Source organism: Melanotaenia boesemani, chromosome 9, assembly GCF_017639745.1.
Source record: "Melanotaenia boesemani isolate fMelBoe1 chromosome 9, fMelBoe1.pri, whole genome shotgun sequence".
Taxonomy (NCBI): Eukaryota; Metazoa; Chordata; class Actinopteri; order Atheriniformes; family Melanotaeniidae; genus Melanotaenia; species Melanotaenia boesemani.
Window position 1 is genome coordinate 12,552,433 of NC_055690.1, and position 26,559 is coordinate 12,578,991.

General features: G+C 38.4%; 1 protein-coding gene across 1 annotated transcript in view; it reads right to left on the bottom strand.

Moving 5' to 3' along the window:
- Positions 1–258: 258 nt before the first annotated feature.
- LOC121645882 (LHFPL tetraspan subfamily member 6 protein) overlaps positions 259–26,559 on the bottom strand; it is a 43,298-nt gene continuing 16,997 nt past the window's right edge. The window contains exons 3-4 of the mRNA XM_041994641.1: positions 4,616–4,714; positions 259–1,045 (exon numbers count right to left, since the gene is read on the bottom strand). Of these exons, the coding sequence (XP_041850575.1) occupies positions 927–1,045; positions 4,616–4,714 (218 nt within the window). The 3' untranslated portion in view covers positions 259–926. The remainder of the gene's footprint in view (positions 1,046–4,615; positions 4,715–26,559) is intronic.

Below are 26,559 nucleotides of genomic sequence, written 5' to 3' on the forward strand. Positions count from 1 at the left end.
GAGAAACCTGATCAAAAGGCAAATACTCTAACTAGAGGTCATGAGATTTATCTCATCAATAACAGGGAAAAGTTAAATTCACAGAGCTGCCTGTCTTTATCGTCTTAATTGATTGGGGGAGGAAAATGGACTCCCATATGTAGCAAAAGCTACTGAGATAAAGAAGTCGTGGGAACAGCTTTTTAGGAATGCAAGCACAGGCCTGCTCATTTTGCTTCAGGGCGTGCAGAAATCTGTCACTGAATATACGCTTAGAAACAGAATTTCAGTAAACATTTATTTACAAAACAAAAAAAGAATGATCAAGAATATTCAGAGTGAATACAAAACATGTGATAAGATGATAAAATACATTACCATACACAATGTATATCTTATGAATGTGTTAAATAAACTCTGCTTAAATCTTTTTTTTTAAAAGTCTGAGTTGAGGAGGCAGGCAGTCAGTGCGGCTCTGCTTTACATTTTAGGGATTATTGCATTTCAGGTTGTGTTTAAGGCAAGAATGAGACACAAAGAGGTGGCAGATACATTTCAGGTAATAATGAGGGAATATTACTTGTCTGTTCATTGCAGGGCAACACTATCACAGAAACATCAATGACTGTAGAAGAAGACAGAAAAGAGAGAACACTTCGTTAAAGAAAAAGTCATGTAACAATTTTACAAACAGGATTGGTCCATACAGCTTTTATCTTTGTTTTTTTAAGAGATGTAGCCAGTTTTCAAAGCCATGTGTGTGTGCTGCATTATGAAAGAGTCCCTGCAGTTATTAAATGAGTAAAGTCCCACAATGTGCACCATAATGACTTAGTGTCTTTGGTGCCTGATGTGCTGTACTGATGTGAATCCACAGAGTCGGAGCCCTCTCCCTTTTATTGTACCGCTCGAGGTCTGGGTCTGTCCCCGTCTCGCAGATGCTGTCCTCAGTACGGGTACTGCTTCTGCTTCTTCCCGGCGAAACAGGACAACCAGGTGCAGAGCAGCATGGCGGCGGCCGCGCCTGCTCCTGTGCAGTAGTACGCCCAGCCAATCTGACAAGAGCCTGCAGAAACAGAGGATTCAGGAGACCGTGTCCTCAGTCTTTATATCATCTGCCCCTGCTGTCAGAAAGCCCCAACAAACCCATGAATTAATTTAAATTAAATGTGGACAGATAAGCTGTTGACCAATGAAGGAACCCATCATTTGATTTAGATTTAACATAAGTAGGTGTTGGAAGGACAAGCTCTAAATTTACAAACCACTTAAAAAAAAAAAGTAAAAAAAAACTTGATAAATCTAATATATCCACAATAAAACAATCACTGTTTTATGTTTTTTCCTTCACTGAGATTATATATGGCAGGAGGATAGATACTCAAATCCAAAGGATCCCTCATGCCAGGGATGATAAATTTTAGAGTCATGGTTGATTTCATATACATAATCTATATAAGCCGTGTAATGAATACAGTGCTACTGACCATTTTTGGTCTTAACCTTAACATGCTACTGTTAATGGTCTCAGCTGGTTAACATTTTGTTCAGGCTCCTACTACATTTCCCTTCTGCTTGTGAAAAGTGTTAAAACAAATGCAGAGAACATAGCTTAACCTCATTTGCAAACAGTCTGGTATGTGAAAAATGTGGGCTGGATTTTTTGGAAATGTTTCTGAAAGTTTGCCAGTTGCACAAAATACTGAGTAAAATTTGTCTGAGACAGGAATGCTCATTGTAAACATCAGATTTTGTACCTTTACCTGACTGTTTAATTGTCAAAGCTGAGTGGAATGAGAACAGGAAATGCTACTAAAGCACATTAGCTGTGTTCTCACTGTCGAAACCCCATTCCAATGGCCAAATCTGAAAATGAATATTTAACCACATCTCATTTTCAGATTTCAGACTGTACTATTTCCTGTGAATCAGGGTGGCACTAATAGATAATGCTGTTTTCTATTCTCAAAATGATTTGCCAATCATTAAACTGAATATACATGCAGTATATGCGGTCTGTAGCTACGTTCACAGTGAAGTTCTGCCTATTCTCCTCATGATTAATAAATGCAAGATGAATTAATGAAGAAAAAATTCAAATGTGGCAAACACATAATTTGTGTGAAATCTGCTGCTCACATGGGAGAAAATCATCTTGTCACAGCACTAATGAGAGTGGGGTTAAAGTGGAATAACTACAGTCTTAAACAAGCAAATTTAATCTTCCTGAAGCAGTGACTGGCACACAGATGCAAACACTGTTGTAAACAGTACAGAGCCAAGAACCAGTTCTTTCAAAGAGGAAATCACAAAATGAATGCTGGATAGCCAACATAATTACTTCTGATGACATGCTCTGAAATTTCAGTGATTATATTTAGTCAGTGAGAATTAAGCCCATCTGGATAACGTGGAGACGGCTCATACAGACGCTGCAGCAAACAGCCGCTGACATATTGTCAGCTGTAATGTGTGTGAACCCATAATTTCTCTGACAGCAACTTATCTATTTATCTGTTGGTGAATTGACAGTTCTTATCACATGGCTGGTAAATATTTATTAACTTGTATGTCTTCACTTCACAGTAACAGAACTAATATCCTTATTTTGGTTTAGTTGCTGATCATGATGTTTCATTGACCCCTAGAGCTTGCTTCAATTTTATATATTGTAGTACTATATAGTGAGTCAGGCTTACTTGTAACCTTTTAAAATAGTCATGATCAGTGGTTTTGCTGCCTTTTTTAAAGGTATTTCAATGTTTATCTTTGCTGATTTTTCACTTTCTCACTCCAGTCCTTGTACCTGACCATTTTAAAATTAATGTCTTCCTTTCATTTTTGTTAAGTCATCACAAAGGACTGATTTATAAATCAGTCAAGCATATAAAAGGCACTTAACTTGATAGTTCTTTCTTAAGTCACTTAGAAAACTCAGGAATGTGCCATGTGCAATCATCTTGACAAAGAAAGGAACAAAAATCAGCATTTTCAAAAGAAAGGCTTTGAAAATACCAAAAACCAAATTTTGATGAAAACTTAAGGAAATTACAGTAAAGAAAGTGGTTTGTGGTTAGAATTAGCATCAGCCAGTTACAAGTAGAATAAAGCAGGTCATGCCCTGTAGGTCACCTTCGCCATTAGCTTTCTTTGAACAACATCACAAATAACCAGATAACTCTTTTCCTCATGAGGCTAATCAACTGTTGACAAATGACAAAAAACAGACCTCTGGCCTTGAGACTGGTAAGACCACAAAAGAGTTATTCAGTATGTGGAAGCACAAAAGAAAAAAAAAAAAAAAAACTTCTACAATACAAATGGAAAATCCTGGAGTTGTCTCACCCTGTAGTCTGAAGCCAGTATTGACTCTAAAATCTGCTTCTCTTTTATAGCTTATTTTAATTCCATAATGACACTTTTTACCTTGAAATCCAGCAGCAGAGGTGATAATAATAGCTCACCAATTTTTGGACGAACTCAATATGATAAAAAGATCTGAAATCGGGGCTTTTGTTATTGCTGGGCAGGCTGCTCAATCTTCTGTTTCTCCTTAAAAAAAAATTTAAAGAAGATTTAAAGGACTTCAATTTCTCCAGGAACCACCATGTAGGTGTGCACTTTCACTACATACCCGCAGCAATGTTGGGCAGTTTTACCTTTATGCTACTTAACTGGGGACATTTATGCTGTCAACTAAAAAAAAAAAAAAAAAAAAAAAAGAGTTAAATGTTTTAGATAAGATGAGATAAGGCTCATTCAGTCATTAAATAAAAATAGTCCATATTTGGTGGATCTTTGATGGCTCAGCCAGGTAAAGGTATTTCCCCTGTGCAAACCTTTGCTTTGATTTGTGAAGAAAACAGCAGAATTTCTTAGAATCTGGCTGTGTTTTCTTAAGGTCCACATTAAATAAACTCACTCCACTGACCATATTAATAGATCTACCATGAAGACAAGAATTTTGCACAGCTAGGTTATTTGCAGTGACTAAATTATTTTTCCACCCAGCCACTCTGAGCTCAAAACGTCACTTCTACTAAATCAACCACAATAATGAGAAATTAAAGAAAGATTTTTTTTTTTACTTTGACAACAGAATGACACTAAACTACTTCTCAGTTTTCTCTTCTGACAATTACTAATATTGCAATTCTCCATAAAATATTTAAATGAAGTAAAAAAAATAAAAAATAAAAATAAAGCGTTCTTTGACTAGATCAAATGAAGGAGCAGCTGCAGAATGAACGGCTCTTCCACCTCCCTTGTGGCTGATAAAGTAGCGCATTACTGTGTGTGAGATAGTCCTGATAATGCCAGCTGCATACAGAGTACAAATCGAGCTTCTAGTTATTCTCAGCACATATTTATAGCTATAAAACACTCACCAGCTACTGGAGGATTGGTTGACTTTTATCATGCATTTTAAACACATTGAAATCATGGCTGTAGCGTATATGATAAAATGAGAATCGTATGTCTGTGTTCTGAAAACAGGTAGCCAAATATAAAAAAAACAATTAATGCATTTTTCTGCTCTGAGACCAAAATGAATAAGAAACAAAGTCCTGAAGAATTTGTCTTTAATTCAGGCCTGTTCAGAGTGTTTGATGGAGCTTTCAGGATGACATCTTACCCAGCTGAAACTGGTTTGAGCTGTTGTTACAGGTCTGTTGTATTTCCTCGCTGTCCCATCCCAATGGATAGAGTGCGCAGCCAGACCCAATGAGCAGACCTGAGAACAAGATAAAGAGAAGCAATGAGGGAAGTGCAGCAACACAACTCATCACTAGAAGTTCATATATATTACAAAACAGGGCCAGACTCTGACAAGGCAAAGCTTGTGAGAGGAAACCTGAACCAAGGACAGACTCTCATCACCAAGCTGCCTGAGGAAGGCCGGTATCGTTTTTTGGGAGACCTTGCAGTTCTTCTTTTAATTACTGTGAATAAATATGCAATGTGATGTGTTTTCATTTAAAATTTTCACCCCAATTCCCAGCAAGGTGAGATAAATAGTTAAATCAAAACTATCAAAAAGACAAACAATATGTCCTCGTCTGGTAAAAACTGGCAGAGAGGCAGTTCTGGCCTGTCCCATCAGTTTTACCACAAGCCAAACAACACTTTGTTAAATGACATGGGTTGTGATTTTATCACTTCATCACATTTTTACTGCAATGAACAAAGGACTCCTATGCCAGCAGCTCATAAAATTCCTGCAAAACGAGCAATGAACATATGCAAATAGCTTGGTAATTTTTCACACAGGCATGAGTGAAAAACACAAGCATTTTTGGTACGCAATAATTACTGTAAAGCTCTGGAGAATCCTTGAGGGACTGCTTTATGTCAGTGGTTAAAGAGACTTATGACTGTGCTTAAAGCTGCTCACAGAGACAAGAGTTAAATCTAGTCAAGGCCATTACATTAAGGATTAATATCCTCAATATTTGCCCGTAGCCAGGTCTTGACAAGTTATTCCTTGGATGTCAAGGACTGTCTCTTAAAATTTCCCCGTGGGGGCCCCTGGTAGGTGGCTCCACCATCACATTAGCTTAATCCCCTCTGATGCTTCTGCCCCACTATCAGTTTTGGGATGTGAGGATGGCAGCAGAGTAAAAAGGAGAAAAGAAAGCACTGCCTTCCAACGTGATTAGCTCTGCCATCCAGAGCTGCCTTATTACATCTAGACCTGATAACAAGTAGGAATTAATCCAAATGCTAATGGAGATGGGATGGACAAACTGGCTAACATCTGAGGTGGAGTGGAAAAACTGAAAAAGACATCTGTGTTTCCCCTTGTCGCAGCCAAAAGGACAGCGAATGTCACTGGCGCAGTTCAGTGAGAAAAACAGTCTGGCTGACTGTGGAACTACTGGTAGAAAATCAATTCAGTGAAACTCTGGCATGTTGATGAGAATGAGGGTGTATTAAAAAAAAAGAAAAAGACTGGCCAAGTCTGTGTCATTATAGCTAAGGTTCAGAAAGGATCCAGGAATTTTCACATATTACGAATCAGCCATTACTCCCCCAAAACCCTTAGGGGAGTTTTAGCTGAGTTTCTTCATCAGACCTACGAAATACCAGCATTTCTATAGAAGCAGCACAATAAAACCAACACAGGAGCAGAGCATCTAAATTCTTGTTTGAGCAAGCGCCATGTTAGCCTGATGAACTTGAACGCCCACTATTGTGCAATGTACCAAAATGCATTTAATAGTATCTGCACACAAACACACAGTCATTTGAATATTCTCACTTATATAATTTTATCAAATGTGTTTTGATTCAAATTTGTAACAGTAAAGACTGTAAAGCATGTCAGCATGATAATGTATTCATGATTAATATTAAACAAAATTTAAAATTCTCTTTCAAGTGTAGGCTGAGATACAGCAGCATGTCATCAAATTGAGTTTCTTTGCAGCAAAGTGAAGGGATAAGAAAGGAAAAACGCGGCTTTATTCCAAAATGACGTCAATATTTTATTTTATCCATCAACGTGAAATACGTCCATTTTAAAATAAAAACTAACTTTGATCATCTAACATGTATCCAAAAACAATGACAACCATTAGACAACTCTGCTCTGCAGCATTTTGGTGCATAGTTTCCACATCAGGTCAGATTATGATGATGACTCTTAATCCTGAACACCTTGCAAAGACGAGCAGGAGGGGAAGGAGGGAGGACTTGATTTCCATTGTGTAACTACTAAGAACCAGAAATTACTTTACTGGATACTATCTTCATTGCCTGTTATTTCTGCAGTAAAACTCACTGAACCTGCAACATTTAAGTGGTTGAAATCAAAGTGAGCACACATTTTACCTTGACATCATTAAGGCAGATACTGCATTAAACAAATCACTGTGGGGGCAGATGAATACAAATATGAAAGTGTTATTCAGGTCTGTATTAAATGATGTAACACATTTTCTTTTGGTTTTTTATCTATTTGATTTATTTATTTTTCCCAGGATAGTTAATTCCATCAAATCCCATCATCCACACTCACTATGTGGGTTATTGAAAACTGGAGGTAGGAAGGCTTGAGACTGAGATGAGGGGAAAAACAGATTAGACCAAAAGAGAAAGACATTTTGTAACATAATGTTTGTGGGCCAAGCTGTTTAAAATATGTGGTGCTATCTGAGGCAACTGCTGTACCTTCAGGCTCTGATTCTGCATGCATCCTGCTATATTCACGTACTTTCTGTCTTTCTTATTACCAAAGATGACAGTAATACACCCTGATTGGCACAAATAATCGGGTGGAGATGCGTGACATTAAGTGTGCGGTTGACAGCTACTGCAACACTTAACCCTAAAAGTTTATGACCTTTAATCACAGACAGCAACTAAACAATGAATCATCCTGAATATTCCAAATTTCTTGACTTAAATACCCAAAGTATGTGAAAACTGTATGAAAGTGTATGAAATATTTATGACATACTGTTCAGTTGGACAGTTTTTCCTAAATTTTTGGTTGAGGATTTTTACTGGGGCTCTGAAATCAGGGATGCATGACACATTGAATCTCTGATTATAAGGCAAGCGAAAACCAACCCATAATTAACTGTATAAACAGGTCTAAAACAATGCACGGGTCTTGAACTAGCCAGCTATAATATCAAGTTGTGTATCTGACTAGGCTAGCTAACCAACCTTACTGATTCATTGCAGGAATGCATCTTCACTGGATGCAAAAAAAAAAATTGCACAACCTATGCTGTTTACTTATACTCAAGAGCAAGACTGAGACAGAAAATAGAGAGTGAAGCTGAAATCCAGGACCACCAGCATAGCACCAGCTTAGAATCTTGTACCACATTTGTTATTGGACTGTATGCACACGTAAGGAGTTACAAACTATGTTTTTCATTTTGTACGGTCAAGTCAAGAGTGTTGTACACTAACTCTGAGAACTGACTCTGACAACGTAACTTGTACTCTCATTGGAGCGATATTGTACAGAGCCATGGACATTTTATTCACAGGTTGAGTGTTTTAATCATTCATATTTGGCTGCAATATTAACAAGACATTTTTATGACGTAACAAATATAATAGATCAGATCTGAAATCTTCGTCTTCCTCATGCTTCAAATGACTTTTTCTTTTAATAATTTCAAAAACTGAATTCAATCTCTTCCTGTTCAAATCTATGAATTTCCTTTGATTTCTCAAAGCATATGTGGGACACTTTCTCTTTCAGAAGACATGAACAACTTCATTTTGCTCCGAGCAGATGGTCGTTTCATGATGAAATCATTGCAAGACTCCACTGAGCTGCCATGAGGAAAGTTGCTGGGATTCAGCAGAGGACTGTTTCAGGGGCCATGCAGCAGCTACATGGCACTTCAGAACAGAAGGATGGGGAATTGAGGAATATTCTATCACCAATACTCTTTCAAAGAGTTTATTAAGAATCCTTAGAACAGATTTTCCTTACCAATCACAATCTCAATTACAAGAACAAGCTGTCATCAGTTCAAAGTATTGGTCTGTCAATACGGACATGTTTCCTCTCTTTGCTGTTTTACTTAGCCAATTATCATTGTTTATCAATTTTGGAGTTTTACTTTAGTTGTTATGGTAACCAGCTAATGTATTATAGAGTTGCGTGGAGAAGGAAGTGAAGAGGAAGAAAAAAGGGTCAGGTAAAGGGTGCAGTGCAGAGTATAAGAGCCCATGTAGCTTATTCACAGATCAAGTTTCAATTGATCTCCACGTGGCCATCATCAGAGTGACTATCTCAGGCCTAATAGCTCCTATGAAAGGCTCTTGTATGAACTGGGAGAGAGCTGCGTTAAAAGGACTTAAGCCAATACAATCAGCCCCCTATATCAGTGTTCAGATCCGTGATTCTGTTCTAATATAGTAATCTTTATTTTGTCTCTCCTTGCCTCACATTTCATCATTGTAAAAGAGCTCGGTTTTGAAAGTGGATTTTCACTGCTCTAAAGGAACCCAGAGAAGAGTTTTATTCCACCAGGGTTGAGCTATTGGTCCCCATTCTTTTTTTCTTTTTTTTTTACCCCCCCGTCGAAGCTTTTTACCTGAATGAGAAACTGCCCTCTTTTCATATCCCCCACATTCTCTGATTTGCAGAGTGCTGATGCCTTTTGTCAAGTCTCCCTGCTCTCTGTCAAGAGCCGGGGAATTTCTTTACCCTCCTTCATACCCTGAGACAATACCATTCAAGGTTATCATTCCAGGGGGGAGGCTACCGCTAAAGCTGGGGAGAAATTTGGTGGCCAGGAAATTAGAGTGCGGATGTGTTAGCTCAGTTAGCTGGCATTCGCTTTTGTGTTTGGAGCATCATTTAAAAGAAGCCTGGAAATGCAACAGCAATTAAAAACAGCAATGCAACACCTGGAGATTCAGGAATGCAAAAAGTCAAAATTACACCCACTTTCATTTGTTCTTTGCACTTTTTTCTGTATTTTCCTCTGGACAATTGCATAAAAAGAAAATAAAAAGGACAGATATGGAGCTTGGATCTTGCTCCAGACGAGACAATTTTACATAAACCAGAAACTCCAGGTCCAGGATCAATCAATTATTGATTTAAATTGATATTGTTAGCATGTTAATGTGGAGCTAACCTCATTCTCATTCTCTCCCAGTTCACTTTTCTGAGCTTTAAATAAAAAATTACAGCCACAGGTTCACAGTGTCACATCAGCCTTAAGACCCCCTGGGTGACTCATCTATCCACACAACCATGTCTGCATGTTGAGGCGTGTCTGCTCCTTCACTTGAAACACTGAGCACACATTGACATGTTCAGCATGCATACCTGCCTTTCTTATCATGTTTCAATTCTCTTTGTTGTCCTAGAAGGATCAACTCGGTCGCCTCTGAGGAGCTTACAGCTATGTGGACACTTTTGCTGGATGAGCTGGTGATTTATTTGTGTTTATTTATTTATTTTTGAGAGGGAAATGGGGATCTGAAGTTTAATTTGAGGAGAGATGTTAAGATGAAGGATGGAGGGGATGCAGAGAAAAGGAGGATTAAAATGGAGTATCTGAAGAATGTGGGATATGTGATGTGCACAGTGAAGCATATAAATATATTCTGCTCTCAGTGACTGGCATTCAGTGTCATTTAGCCAATAGTCTACTCACTGGTTTTCTATCAAGCTAGTCTTTGATCAATATTTCTTTGCTTTACAGCTGCTGTTGTGTTTTTTCCTGCTTGACGCTTACTACACACTGCCAGACAAGAACCACATGACCTCACTGAAGATCTGCCAGTCTGGAGACTTTTGTTCAGTTTTGATTTATAATTATAAAAACACAGGAAATCATATGACTAACCAGGCCTGTGATAACAAACAACCTTTGATCATTCATACAGAGCGTTCTTGTCATCTTCATGACGCATTTCCCCCCTCTTTGTTCTGGTATTTACTACCTCCAACCCCAGAAAAGGTCAACCCACTATAAATGCACACAGAGTCAAATTATTTGGTCATATTCATATGAGGTCCCCATGATTTTTCATCTTCTGCAGCAAGAAACCAACTATTCTAGATATAATGTTTGTTAGCAGGATGAAATAAAAGTTAAAACTTGGTGGATTGTTGAAACATGAATGCATTATAATTTGGTTCTGGTTGGGATCACTTTCTTTAAAACTGTAAAATAATGAACATTTTTCAATATTTAAACTTTACATTTTCATCACTTATGATCTATTGTCTAAAAAAAGCTCAGAGAAGAGGCAGGATGCAAGATGGATGCCGGATTAGCAGCACCCCCTTTTGTTAGGCCAAAGTGTGCCAAAGTGCAAATAACTGGCCAAAGTTCAGTTGTGCATCTTTAACAAAGTGTTTTGTTTTTAACTATTTTAGGTTTAAAGTTTCCCTGAATAACCTTGTCTGATCATAATTTATACAGCAGGATCCTAACATTTTGTTCTTTTTGCTTATGGAAACTTCAGTTAAACAGATCAAACAGATCTTGAGATAAAGCAGTTAACTGACAGACCTTTTTAAACTAATAAAAAGCCATGTGAAGAAGATTTTTTTTCTTTTATACTGATGAATTTCGTGCATATTACCTAAAAACCTGTTCCACAGCTGGCTGCACAGGGACCAATATTATTTGCTCAACTCAGAGATCGCCTTATTATGATGGGAATTAGGTTTTGGATAATTTTAACCTTACAGCTGTTGATAAGAGACATTCTTTGTGCTTAACATTGTTTAGCATATAGGTTATTTAAAGCATCCAGGAAGTCTGACGTGTGCTCCATTGACAAAGGCCGCTCTGTTGAGCTGGCTCTTTGTGTACATTTCTGTTGAATTTTGAAGGCCACTGGTCATGCCTTTCAAAATTGGTTAGTCATGACATCATCATGACCTCATAAATGATAAAATCAATAATTGTAAAAGTGTATGAAATGTTATTTGTATATTGTTTGTGTTCCAGACATGAGTGTTTTTTACTTTATATTTGTAACAGTGGCATAATATAAAGCCTGTAATTTTGTAAACATAAATAAAATAATATTAATTGAAATGCAACATTTTTAGTGTCCAAGTACTTACAAAGCAGAAAAATGTAAAGGCTGTAAAATAAATTGAGTTAAAATGAGCCAAATTTAATTTCTAATTTAATAAATTGTTATTCCATAAGGAATTAGGCTAAAGATAAACACAAAACATTGCACACTGTTAGCTGCTTTACGAGCCATGTGCCCCTCTACGGTAACACCACCTCATTTCTTTCCATGTCCACCCATCAGTCAGCAGTTGTGGCCTCAAGTGGAATGAACAGTTTGTTTTATTGATCTATTTGCTGCTTTTGCTACAAGCTTTCATTTAAGAATGGTCTTATCTAATCACACCACTCATTTGTCTCACAGTTTCTGACGACAGCCGGCAATTAATAAGCACACCAATTACAAGAGGAAAATGAACTTCTGCTTCATTAAGCAGTGGTCAAAACAGTAATAGGTCTGAGGCTTAACAGCAGAACGCAGTGCAGGAAACTTACACGAGCTGAAAATGGAGGGTGCTAAATAAGTAGCAACTAACTTTCAAAAGAAAACATTTTCTGGCTGTGTGGGGAGAATGAGCTTAACACACGAGGGTTTTGATATTTTCTGTTTGCCTCACTCCAGCAATAAATCCTCCTGCAACCTCAACTGCATCTCTTTTGATCTCATACAGAAAATTAGACATTCTTCCTCCTCCTTACAGCAGAGAGAAGTCAAATAAAAGTAACACACAGAAAGAGAACGTTAAAGACCTCAGCAGCATCTGTGAACAATCCCCTCATTATCTTTTCTAAAATGCACTGCATACGGAGGCCTGTCTCTTGTGAATCTAGACACACGTGTGCTAAACTAGTTGTTGGAATCCAAAGCATGAAAATAGTGAAAGCAGTCAGTTGTTTTTGTATCAAGGTCACCTGACTGTTACTGTGTCGTGGGGACATGAATGAAATCAAAGCCAATTTTGGGTAGATTCAGCCTTAAATAAAATTTAGTAATTTAAATAGACAAAGAAGTCATGTGCGTGCTAAAAAGAAATATGTAAAACATCTACGAACTGGTATAGACATATTTTGCAGTACTGAAGACTGAAATTAAATTTAAAGGAGAAGCCTATTACCTCCATCCGAGAGGAGAGCAGAGCAAAGAAGAGAGCATGTGGTGAGAACAAGAAAGCCAAAGGGTATAAAAATCCTCTCAAAGTAGGATCCACTTTATAGGGTCCTACAAGTGCAGCTCTTCTAACTGGGTCATGTCTGATGTGTTGAGCAGCACCCTCCTCCCACTGACAGAGCCTGACAGAGACGCATGACAGTAGACCATGTATTTAAAAAGCCTGCATATACCTAAAGCAAAGCATTCTTTTCTTAATTGATTACCTTTGGTAATAATTGTAAGCAGTTCATACAAGGTCTTCTGAGGAGAGGATTATCAAAGATGCTACAATCTATGCTGTAATATTCATGTAAATAACATCCAAATATGCAATGAATGTTTTAGAATCCCCCACATCGTACTGCCAGACATCAAAATTCCTCTCTGACAGTACTGGGGCTCATCATGTGAGCAGTTTCATACCACAAACACAAAGAGCCTCTTTTCAAAAGACAATGCAACACTTCAGGGATTGAGTAAAAAACTGACTCCTACTGCCAAATGGACAAAATACTCCACAGCCTGTCTTTAAAGTCCCACCCCACTGCCTTCATGCCTTCTTCTCAGACACACCAACCGTGCTTTTTACCCCAGAGAAATGAGCTGGATTGAGTTTAAGCAGCCTTACCGCCCTTCTAAAAATTGAGTATTCCTTAAACTAACAAGTCGCTTTTGCTCCCAAGGTTTCATTATGTGGGTGCAAAATAAAAACCATTCAGTAAGATGGGAATTCTCTGCAGGTGGCCAATTTGAGGCCTCCTCCTGCAGAAATTGTGCACCAAGTACACCACAATATAGCTCATACATACATTCAAATGGCTAGAGGTTTAAAGGTTTAAAGGATTAAACTCAAAAGATGAAGTGTACCATCTTAACTTGTGGCTAAGGTTACAAAACAAAACAAAAATAAAAACATTATTAGTATTTATTGAACCTAACAAAGCAGTTTTAGTGCCTATACCTAGCCAAACAGCAAGTAAAAATATAAAATGTCACCTCCAACAGTGTCACCTGACACAGTTACCGCCAACTACTGTCAGTTTTTTAATAGTCAATAAGAAGCAAGCAGAGATCAGTACCTTTCACACAGGAAACATACAACAAAGTGGTACAGAAGGCATCTAACTTTGATAGAGGTTCTCTTAATCAAGCTTAATTGCACAATGACTGAAACTAAGAACGTGTTGGTGATGTGTATTCAATAAAGAAAAACCTTTTAAAATTCGTCTGTACTGAAAGGTTATAGAGAAGCTCAAGTGGCTCTTTTTTCATCACATGTTCTTATCGTGACATTTGAGCGCCCTTAAGGAAGAGAGAATAGCAGAAATGAGAGCACATTATGTAACATGTCACATTATCTGTGAGCAATACAATGGTGGAATAGGAGGAAGAGACCGAGATCAGAGTGTGCAGGACACGCTCAAGGCATTTTGTATGGTACTGAACTGGTACAGTATTGTCATCCTATAATCATTTAATATCTGGTTCATCCTGTCTGCTCAAGGATAAAACGTTTCCCGGCTCAGTGATTCCATAGACTGAAAACAAATAGATGTCTAGAAACGGCAGCCAGTTCTACTTGATAAGATTCACCATTATCATGCTTTTTTTATGTTGCCATGTGGACAGATGCACATTATGTAAAGACCTACAGTCTACTGTTGAAGCCTGGTCTTCATGTCCTGAACACATACAACAGTATTACTTTTTATATTCACTTTGACATGTTATGTGCTAAAACATGATGAAATATACAGCAACCCATGACTTTTTCCCAAGCCAACACTATGTTTTGCTTCTTGGTTAGACCACTGGCTCTAAGTTGTTACTTGATGCTTGTTTTGACTGGCTTATTCATTAAAATGCTCGCTTTGATAATAAACAGTCTTTGTTTAGTCAGTAAATCCCTTATTAAACCTAATCTAAAACATTTAAGAGGATAAAACTACCTGAACGTGCAACCTGGCAAAAACCCAAAGGACTGAGCACTCACACTTGGACTAATGAATCAATTTATATAAGTTATTAGAAAAAAAAAACAGAAGACACACACAATTATGTGAAAAGAATCCAGGGATTTCCCTTTCCTGCACAGGAAAATGTAACAAAATATGACGCTATGTAAAATGAACAATGGAGCAGTGATTTGTCCTGAAGTTTTTTTTTTTTGTTGTTTTTAAAATTAAGAACTTTTAACAGGATTGTCTGCTTGCCAATTTTCTTTTTTACTGTGCCTCACAAAAGTCAGCCTCTTAGAAACACATGGCTTCAATCAAGCAGCATGTATTTGCCTTTAAGAGTCAGTGGATGATATGATCCACAGTTTATAGCAGAGGCACATGTACAAATGAAAATCAATAGCATCTTAAGTCCTTCTGAGACTGGAGTTTTACAAAATGATAAAAAAAAAAAACTGATTGGAAACGAACACACATGAAAACGTGTGTGTTTCTATTCATACTGGAGAAAAAGCAAAGTTTGGGTGTTACAGTATTGATTAATTCAGTCACTACTGCTGCTTTTTATAAGTAAAATATGAGGACTGTACTACACATGAAGTACATTTTGTCAACTTAGGTGAGTCCCTTAAGCATTTTCAACTCATTTGTAAAGTTTTCTCTTAGGCAAGAAATCCTATAAGAAAAGAAAGAAAGGAAGACTCCACTGCACGCATGAAAAAAATCAGTCAAAATGATTCCAAGATTAACCCAAGTTACAGTAATAGCCAGACCACTCCACCAGATCATGGTCTTTGTCCCATACATATGGGAGATAAATTCAACTCTGCAACAATGATTTTTTTATACATATATGGTGGTTAGCACTGCAGCCTCACAGCAAGGTTGCCAGTTCAAGCCTCGGCTGGGGGGAGGTTTGAACCTGGGGGCGGTGGCCTTTGCATGTTCTCACCTTGTATGCATGGGTTCTCTCCGGGTTCTCCGGCTTCCTCCCACCATCCAAAAACATGCATGTTAGGTTAATTGGTTATTCTAAATTCTCCCTAGGAGTAAGTGTGTGTGTGAATAGTTGTTTGTCGACAGACTGGTGACCTGTCCAGGGTGTGCCCTGCCTCTCATCTGCTAAAATGCTGGGATAGGCTCCAGCTTACCCGCGACCCACGATATATATATATATATATACATATGCTACAAGCCACAAAGTAAACTTAAACCCCATTTGAGTAAACTAAATTAACAACTTTAATTTCACCTGGAAATCAACAATTTGCAGCCTGGTACTGTTATGCTGAGCTATTCTTGAACATGGCCGTTGCCTGGGAAACTCTTGAGATAACCTGATATTATTTAATGATATTGGAGCAAAAGGATTATAATTATCTTGGAGCAAGGCTTTGTTAGTCAATCAGTACTGCTTCCAAAGTACTGAGGCCCATGAATCTATTACTCTTTTTCAAACCATCAGAGGTGTTGGAGCCTTTTCAGTTGTGAGTGATAAACTATGTGTCAGTTTACTTAAAACTAAATTCTTCTTGCTGTTTTTAGACCTGGTTTAATGGCATACCTTGATTTTTACCATGCATGCACAATTCTTATTTATTTTTCTATTTTATTAGAATATCTTCTGTTTATTTTAACTCAAATTGAAACTTTTTAACAGATGTGAAATTATATTTGTTCAGCTTGCGCATAACTGTGACTTACATATTTCATATAAATGAACTCAGATAACTCAAATCTTTAATGCAAGGGAAAAACAGGCTGATGTGTAAATTTAGCTATGAAAAATATCGGGAGTAATGCAAAAATATAAAAGGAAAAGAAAACAAAAGTGGAAAAATGTGCTGGCCTCGTATGGCCTACTATTGGGGTCTACTGTTGAAACGGATTAAATTATGATCACGTGTCAGACTGTGATTAAAAAGATCAGTAATCTCCAGTAATTTACACAAATTACTTCCCAACCACAGCTTGTATAAGTTAACGCAGCTTTTTAAAGTTCCATCAGTATCCAGGAACATGGGAGTCTCCTCAGAAGCTTAAAATATGAGATCAAATTTGATTGTGCAACACTGATGATGTATTAGAGATCAGTTTTATGGGATGGGATTAACTCTGTCTCATTATACAGCTCTAGCGGAGGCAGAAATATTCCCTGTAATGTCTTGTGTCCACAAATAATTGTCCAACAAATTCATCTACAAAACGTACCTTTACTAATTTAATTTCAGTGAGTCTCTGGCTCTAAAAGGGACATGTCCTGCTCACATATGAATGAACTACCCAAAGTCATAGCCAACTGCATGTTCAAACTTAATTTTCAGGTATGATTTTTTTTCTTTGTCTTGAATGTGGTAATTATTACAGCTCTGTTATGGCAGACTCACAGTGACTAAATAGCCTGCCAAGAGCTGTTGAGAATGTACCAATGGACATTTCAGAGGTAGTCAGTGTGATTGATTGAGCCATAAAGAGTTTGTCTGTAGGGCTAACAGGACTTGGATAAAAGATTAAGAATGTGGTGAGTGTTGATTAATGTTAGAGGATATAACCTCTGGCCAGTGGTGCTGAAAGATTTATATAAACAAGATCTCAGCAGCAAAATATAACCAACTCAATTGGAATGATTTGAAGGCAGTCAGGAGGAAACAATCACATGGTATCCCCAAGACATGAGCTAAATCAAAACAGAATTATCACAATGCCACAACGGGACAAACTAGTATAAACTGACAAATGAAGCCGGACAGCACATGAGCTGCAAAATAAACCAGACTAAACCATAAATCTGAACAGCAACAACCTCAATGTCAGTTTCATTTTTTTTTCTCCAAACAAAAAAGTAATGTGATGATCGCAAGGGAGGGGGGAAAAAGTTATCCTCTGCATATTTATACAGGACCTTGTCTGTGTCAAGCCCTGCCCCACCCCCTGGACTTTGGCTGCCTGATTAGTATTCAGTGAATTCATTAAGACACAATCACCAGTGTGGGAACATGGGAATTCTTGATAGAGGAGAGGTTGAGTTCAGCCCCCCGTTTAAGTCCTAGCAGAGAACCTGCCCCTTCCCCCAAACCTGAAGGTCACAATGTCCTTACTCTGCTACTGATCTGATGATCAGACGCACAGCAGCTGAGCTGGTGGGGGGGTTAGTGTTAGACCTTATTTTCACATGCTGTGCCATTGCCAGCAAAAAGGTAAATGTGAATCTGACTTTCAGGTTGGTTGTCCCCAGAATCAATCACCCACAATTCTTCACCCAGGAGGAAGAGTTGTTATTCACTGTTGTAATAAAGTATTTCCGCTTATAAGTGCTACACAAATACAAACTAGATGATCCTCTGTAACCTACAGAACCCATCACCATCTTTTAAAATCAGCCTTGAGATGAATGCGCAGCAGAAACCAGAGGGACACTGGGAAGACAAACTTTTCCGGCTGCTCCACCGGTTCATACATTTGGGAGGAGCGCTTTGGTTGCATCCCAGCAACTCAGTGATGAATCATTCCTCAGGGAAGCACTTACACACTTCAGCCAGTTTAATAAAAAACACCAAAAACCTGTCCCGCATGGGAGCTTTGCAATAATAAATCACAAGTGGTATATTTACAGCAATGTTGCAAGAATCTAGTAAAGTTACTGCTGGACTGTCAGTCTTGTGTGTTTCTTTCACCCTGCTGATGAGCTGTCTGCTCACTTTGAAATGTTGCATCTCTTAGTCAACGCGTCCTACCTGTTAAAAATAAATTCAAATAGCAAAGGAATTATAAAAAAGGTGCACACACATTTCCCCATTTCTCTATTAATGCCTTTGTTTCACAAGTGGTCTTTTGAAGGCTGAAGTAAAGATTTTAAGCCTGAGCAAATTTCAAAGTGTTAGAGGTAAAAATTAATTACCACTAAGAATAATATCCTGAGAGAAATCTATGCCATATCTTGAAGCTTTTTTCTGCTTTTCTACACCACAGTGAGGAAGAATTTCTTTGATCCTTCACTGTTTCTCACTCAACCAAGAGAAGAGAAAAACACAGGCAGGACATAAGAATGGGGTTTTCTCATGAGGGAACCCAAAGCAGAAGAAAATGAAGTGAACCAGCCTGAAAAGAAAAGTAGAAATCCTCCAGAAGCTGCTGCACCCCTGACTGAAAACTAAGCTGCTGAAGAAAATGTCAAACAAAACAAATTGCTAAAGCCTTCTGACACATCGTTCCGTCTGAGTTGTCAGAACAAGAGTGGAAATTAAGTCACCAAAGACAGGGAATGCCAAGAATAGATCATCAAGAATAATGCTGACTTTGATGGTGTTGAGGTGTAAGTGTGAGCATGCTTGCATGGCATCGGTTCAAATGAAAGAATCCATTCGTAATTGGCTTCTTCATCCATTACAGGTTTGAGATTCTTCTGTGCACCATGCTCAGTTTTTGTCATGGAGCCAAAACTAAAATTGTCTCCGTCTCAGCAGGAAGCAGTGTTCTCTCTTCAAAGATGCCTATTGTTATTATTTTTTTTTTCTTTCAAAAGGCATGGCAGACACATGAGCATGAATGGGACATGAATGAGTCAATAAACATACTGAAGCAGAGCACATTCATTTAGGAAAGAGGGAGTACTTCAAAGTTAAGCCTACGGGAGATTAAAAAAAAAAAAAGAATAAAGAGGAATCTGTGCCGGGTGAAAATGCATTTCAAGATTAAAAGAAACTGATACTGCACCCACAATAGGAACAATAAATAAAACTGTAGTGTGTCGGAGAAGCCAACATCTAAATATTACATAGATATTTTAATTTAAGTTTTAGTTGGTTTAGAAAAGAAAATATCTGGAAAAATCTTTCCAGAAAAATGTGTTTAAACTGCCAAAAAGCAAAGGGTAAGACCTGACTATTACTCACACAAGAACTTAATGACAAAAGCATAAAAAAGTAAAAGAAAAAAATACCACAGTTGACGTAAGAGATGTATTTCAGTGGAAACTGTAACAAAGAAAGCAATGTGTTCTTATGAGTGGGACTAAGATCAGGGGCATGTTGGAAAGGTTTAAGGTAGACATTACTGCTGAGAGTAGAAGCAATGGGATTAGAGCTACCTGGAGGGCACAGATGGCACTGACATCCTTCCAGCCATTCAGAAAAGGTCACTCAAAATACAAGAGTACCACCCACACCTACTCAACTGCCCACTGACTCTTACGGACTGCTGCGTCTGGCTTTCACTCTGACTTTTTAGTCCCTCAGCAATCCTCTCAACAATGCTCCACAGTCATTCTATTCAAGGGTGGAACAGAGAAAGGAACAGATCTGTCTATAAAATGTCAAACAACAGTGGATTTGACTCACAACACCGCTGATGAGATCATGCCAAAGGCTGAATTCAACAAGAAGCGTGTGATGCCTTGAAGAAAAAGAGATTCTTATCAGATATTTAAATAAGAACGTAAGAGATGGAAATGAAGAACGAGGCATGAAAAGACATCAGTTCTCGCCCAAAGAGAGACAGATGAACTGCTGCACACTTGTTAATACAGTCTTAAGAACATTTTTGACCCTTTCCATTCATATAAACTCTTTCATTTGTCTCTGTCATGCAGCATGTACTCATGTTGCATTTGCTGTTTGAATTGCAGCATGGAGAATGCCCCGTGCCTCCCCTGTCTTGTTTTGCTATACTGCTGTGTATGTTTACTTCCTGCTACCATACGGCCTCATCCTCCCTAGGCGCTGGCTCCTCCACGTGCACCATATGGCAAGGCCAATGAGGCAGGCAGCACCGTGCAAGGCAATATCTCCATTCTGGATTATTATTTTTTTTTCTAACTCTCACTTGTAGTTGTTGCTGTTTATCAAAAACACAAATACTTACCATTTCATATGTAATTTAACCATAGATGAGCAAGCGAGAATAACAAGAATGTGTACAGACTTGCTCAGGAAGGTTTGCAGGTATAAAATCTCTTTGTAAATAAATGGATTTTATTCCAAGTCTTGTATGCTCCTTTGACCTCTATTTAGATGTCACATCTGTCTGAGTGCTTCAGATTCATGTATTCATCCATATATGAATCTGAGCCACTCAGAAGGCATCTGCTGCTTCTCAGCAACAAAAGTTGCAAGGCCAATCATGCCAGCTTGGACCCAGCTAAGTATGGATGTGCACAGTTTGACTGGCATGTGAAATGGTGGGAGGTTTTATTTAGCACATAATCAGCACTTTAGGAAAATAGTACATTATTAATCTCAATCAATCTTTATTTATAAAGCACATTTCACACATTGTGTAACTCAATGTGCTGTACAAAAATAAAAACAAAAGAAAAAGGGTTGTTTTGTCAACAAATTATCCAAATCCACCCACTGACACAGTAAAGAAGCAAATACCAGAGAACTAAAAATGATATTACACAAATAAAACATCCAAACCAAACCATGACAATAAAAAAAGGAACAAGGAATAAACAAAATAAATAAATAATATAAAGTATAAAAATAAATAAAAATAAAGTAAATAAGTAAATTAATAAAATTAATGAAATCAGTAAAACAATAAACCATCTAAAACACAGGATAAAAAGACCAAACATAAAAGAATACAATAATATTAAATTAAATAAAAGCCAGGCTATTTAAAAAAAAAATAAATAAAAGGCAAGCTGAAAAGATGTGTTTTCACTCCGGATTTAAAAACACCAAGACTCGCTCCTGTCCTCAGAATGGCAGTTCACCAAACAATTACAGAGCAGCCAAACTTTTCCACCACTTGATTTTCCCAAATCTGAAGAGCTGAAGCCTTTTAAACATTATTTCACACCTCAGCCAAATGAAAATGGACAACAAAATGTCTGCAGGATGTTTTAAATTGCACTGATGACAACCACACTCCTCACTATAGACTCCTTTATCAAGCAAATATAGAAATGTAGAAAGCATCAACCAGCAGTGTTAATACGCAGTATCTGTTATGCCAATACGACATGCCACTATGCTTTATTTGATATGTCGTCCTATACTAAGTGAGAAGTCTGTGAGAAGCCATGAAGATCATTACCCTAAAAGAGGGCTTATATTTTTAAAGAACTGAATCATTTGACCAGATTGATGATGTCTGAAAAGGGCTTGTCAACCTTCTGAAACAACACAAATACACCTTATAAAGTGTGCACATTGCATCAGAAATAAAAACAAGTGTCTCATATAAAGGTGACACTTATATGAAACAATATACCAACCTACTTGTCATTTGCCTTGTGCTGAAACAGATGACGCCACCAGTCATTCTAAGCTGTAACAATAGAAAACTGAGGGCAGAGAAAAAAAAAGGCTGGTTTGAAGTTATAATTATATTATTTGAGGGTTTAGGTTACTATCACTGTCCTTGTCCCTCTGCTACTACATGAATTCTAAACTGACAGCCAAAAGCTGGCAATCAATCAAGTAAAAAATAGGAGGATAATAGACAAAGTGACTCAGTGCTCTTTATTTTCCTAAACCTGCTAATGAATTAATTCATCTGGGTGTTATAGTACCAATCTGAATTTCCATGCTCATATTGCTCAAAGCTAAAAATGTTAGTAACTGCTTTTTATTTCTTCCAGTTTAAAGATAAGTTAGAAATCTGATGGAAAAGCTAATGCCAGCCATATCAACAGAGAGCTCATCCAGTCAGACTGCATAAGGATATACATGAGTGAAGGTACGCACTGTCTGTCAGCTCATGTACAGCATGGTTGAAATTCTTGCCAGGCCACACTGAGCAAAGTGAAAGTTGCGGTTTGGCAGCAGAAGCAGGCCATTCATTCCAAAACACAGAAATTACAAGGTGAACTGCTACAATATTTTTGGTCAGTGCATATTGGACTACTGGGCTGGAATTGCTGCACATCACAGTGAGACCGACGACACATTAACTGGCCTTTGGCTTCTCCCCATCTAATACTTCTATACCCTTTATTCATTCTGACAAATAACTTTGTCCCATTTTGGCACCGGCAGTGTAACAATGAAACCAGCCTGCCAGAGGAAGCATAAAACATAGTCTGGAAAGAACGCTGCAAATAGATTAACCCCACCCTGCTGGTCAGACCGAGATGTGGACTATGTGTTAGAATGTGAAGATGAAACATTTGTACCCTGTAATTACACTTCATGCAGTCTCAGCTGGACACTCGCTTTAGTTGGAAAAGGTGTTACTGCAGTCTGTGTCTACACAGGCATCATGGTAACAAGACAATGAAATGATTTCTTTCCTCATTTTGAGGACTTGTACAACAGTCCACCTATGAATAAAAAAACGGGGAAAAAAAGCTAAATCGTGACTTTTTAATTAATTCAGTCTATCCGAGATTCTCCCTTGAGCTCTTACAGTTTGCAGTGTAAAGATGTGTGGTGTGATGGAGAGTCAGCACCACCCCTGACATCTGCGACAGATTACATGTTGTAATGTGCCAGTGATAAATGTGTGAACACGAGGCGGTGATGAATTTAACACAGTTTCCCCACGGAACACGGACCTTTCACTGCATGTCTTATTACTGTCTCTTCCTTGTGATGGCTTAATTGATCCTCATGGGCCAACAACTGAAAACCTGTTCCACCTTTAAACAAAACAAAAAAACACATGATACTCAAGAGGAAAGGGGGGGTGGCAACCACTGCAACAGTTTTTAACCCAGCTTGCCCCTTGTTAAACATTTAATTACAGAGTTATAAGGCACTGAGGTTCTTGTAATATTGAGTAGTTGCTGTTCTATAAAGGAGGATGCAGCACTTTATCACCTAAGTTAATTTTTATTGGAAATAAATTTGGTTTTCCACTGTATAGACAGGATAAAAATACAGCCACTGGTCTGATTGGCATCTCCTGCTGCCTGGGCTGTGGTGCGTGCTAAACTGTGCGCCTTCATGGATGACTTCAGAGGAGAAATGCAAAGCACGGAAGAACAGCACTCCTTTCTACCCACAGAGGTTGACCACGGCATATGTTGCTGCTTATTATTCCCTATGTCTGCTTGTTTTCCACTGTATTTATAGCAGGGGAAACTTGATTTAGATCTGCTCCATCTGGTGATTTGCTGTAGGGATGGGTGCCACATCTTCCACCCTTCAGTGTTAGCACCCCTCCTCCTTCTGTTTCTGCTTGCTAGCTTTTATTTAAAGAAGATGGTAAGTGAGATACCGGGGCGTCGCTTTGCTCTCTGTCTTTCTTTCTGACACCAGCTGCTGCTGCACAGTTTATGATGCTAGCTGAGAGAAAATGTGGAGGGAGGTAAGAAAAAAAAAAAATCCCTCCCACTTTCTCTGGTGGTATGTAAAGATTCCACAGGCGGCCTCCAGAGCCCTTTCCCTCCCCCAGCCTGAGATCCCATCAACCTTCAGCAACCCCTGAAAAGGGAGAGGGGAAGCAGCGGAGGTAAAGGAACTAAGATCTGAGGCTTAGAGGAGGAAGGCGCATATTAAATACCATCCTTACCCCCTGACTTCAGTGTGTGAATCTGTTTACCTGGATATAAAAACATGCTGCAGGGTTTTTTTTAAAGATAAAAAATGTACGTGTCAATTTCTTTCATGTTAATGCAATTCCACAGCGGCAGAGCTGCTTAAAAGTACATTCTGATCTAATGAAACATCTCCAAATGCTGAGATACAGGCAGCAACATCAAGAAAAAGATGAGCAAAATATGGTTTTCTGTGCATCTCTGACCATTTCAGCTGCTCAGACACAAGTCCATTTCCACTATAATTACATCTTGGAGGAGATTATAATACCTCTTAATGGGAGAGCCATTGCAATGGTCAAGTTGTAATGTGATTGTCTACCCATGATTGACACTGGGTTCAAATCTTTCTTTAAATGGTCTTATTTCATTACCCACTAATGTATCCTTTACTCAGTGAACTGGTGTAGAAAGAAGTCAGGGGAGATGAAGAAGGGATGGTTCAAGATGAGCTGCTATCTCAAATTTCCCATTTCAAGGGTTATTTTTTCTGGTGGGAAAAAAAAGGTCATTTTTAATCAGACGATCAGTCAGCATCTGGCTGCAGCTGAAACAGGCTGCCTGAGTCTTTTACGGGGAGTGTTGAGGCACAGAGTTTGTTTAAGCTGTATTTGACTTCCACTAGAATGGAACAAACAGAGCTCTGCCTCCAGCAGCTTTGTCGGGGACAACTCATTCATTTTGCCACAATTGGAAGACTTTCTGAGTGTACTTGCCAGAGTAAACAGCTCACCATAAGGCTGACTGTCTGTCTTTTGGTGTTCGGCTGATCTTTAATATTCTACACACAGTTTGAGCAAGAAACAACATTAAGATTATGTTCAGTTTTCTCTCAAAAAATGGAAAACACAAATGTGTATGGTCAGCTTCTTCAAGGATTAAAAAACAAAGAATGCAGTTAGAAATTCAAAGATGAACAGCTTTATTGAATTTAGGTTAACTCCATGCAAACTGATGCAGCTGGTGCTTTTTTCTTTTTAAGATTGAGAATTACACAATGCGTTGAACATATTCTGCAAATACAGTTCAATGACTGTGCTGTGTGAAAAAATAAACAAATTACTTAGAAACAGTTCCTTGTCCTCTTTCAAGTATTTGCCTAATGGTGGGCAAACACGCTGATGGGAAGCATCTTTACGTCCTTCTCCATCACGTGTCTCTTTAAATGGCTGTTTGTTCTAAGTTGCCAACATGATGATATGAATAAATATTAAATTTACAGGAAGAAAACAAAATTACTAAATGTTGTTTTCATCAAAAGTGAATGTGTGTGATGTGTGAGCAGCTTCCAAAGCAAACTGGAGACAGACGTGAAACTGCACAAACAGCCCAGCTACCAGAGCTTTCCTAGCTATTTGCTCACTGTCACTATCTCAGTGTGTGAGCACGGTCATGCCTGCTTGTTTCTTCTAGAGGAGGCTGGAGGCTCTCTGCAGGGAAAAAGATCATCTTCTCTGATTTTCTCATCCATGCTGACCAAGAGAGCATGGGGGGACAGACAGGCCACTGGTGACCGGATGAAAGCTCGAGGGTTCAGCATCCCCTCATAACTCTGCATATGCAAGCACAGAGGGACAGGCATGAAGCTGGTTTCTGCTTGTAGCCTGTCTTTAAGACGAATGAGGCAGTGGCAATGGGCCTAGGGCCCCTGGGCTCCCTGTAGGTACCTCACTATTAAGGCTGGTAGATTAGCTCTGGATCACAGTTGACATGCCACAACAGAAAGCAATTGGCTGGTAGAGAGTGGAGTGTTCTTCTATGTCCCTCAGTTGAGCGGCCACCATTTGATTCAGTGGAAAAGTGCATAACTATTCTATTCAGCATTATGATGGATATATTTATATGTTTTCATAAAAACAATCTGCTATTTAATAAACAATGCAAATCTAATCATTACATTATATGATGAGGATTTTATCATGTTCAGAAGTCTGGGAGGAGAGCTGATGGTTGGACTACAAGAAATCTGAAGCCAACATCTTGTCCTATTCAAATGAGCTCCCATCCTCTTTTGCAATAAATGTATCTATCAAAACTGATCAGGAAATACTCATGTTAAGTTTTAAGCTTGTCATTTGTGCTGTTTAGTCAATTAGAAGACAATAATAACAGATTGTTTTCCATGTGTTTTACATCATCAGTGAGAGCCTACATTAGCAGCTGCTCAACTGACAGCAGCCCATTTTCACCATGTTCCCTTCACCACCCCCACCTATTACTTCTCCCCTGAAGATATACAGCCGACCATATACATGCCAATGAATCACAGTGCTGCTCTGCACACATCACGTTGTCCTTGGTTAGGTGTTACTTCTCAAGCTCAAGGTCTAACAAAGGGGTAATTATCGCAAGGGGCTGAGACAGGGGAGGATGTCAGAGGATGTTGTGTTAAGCCAAGGTGTGAATGGGGCTCCTTAATTGCCAGACACGTGGTGCACGAACAGTCATTTTTAAAGACAAATG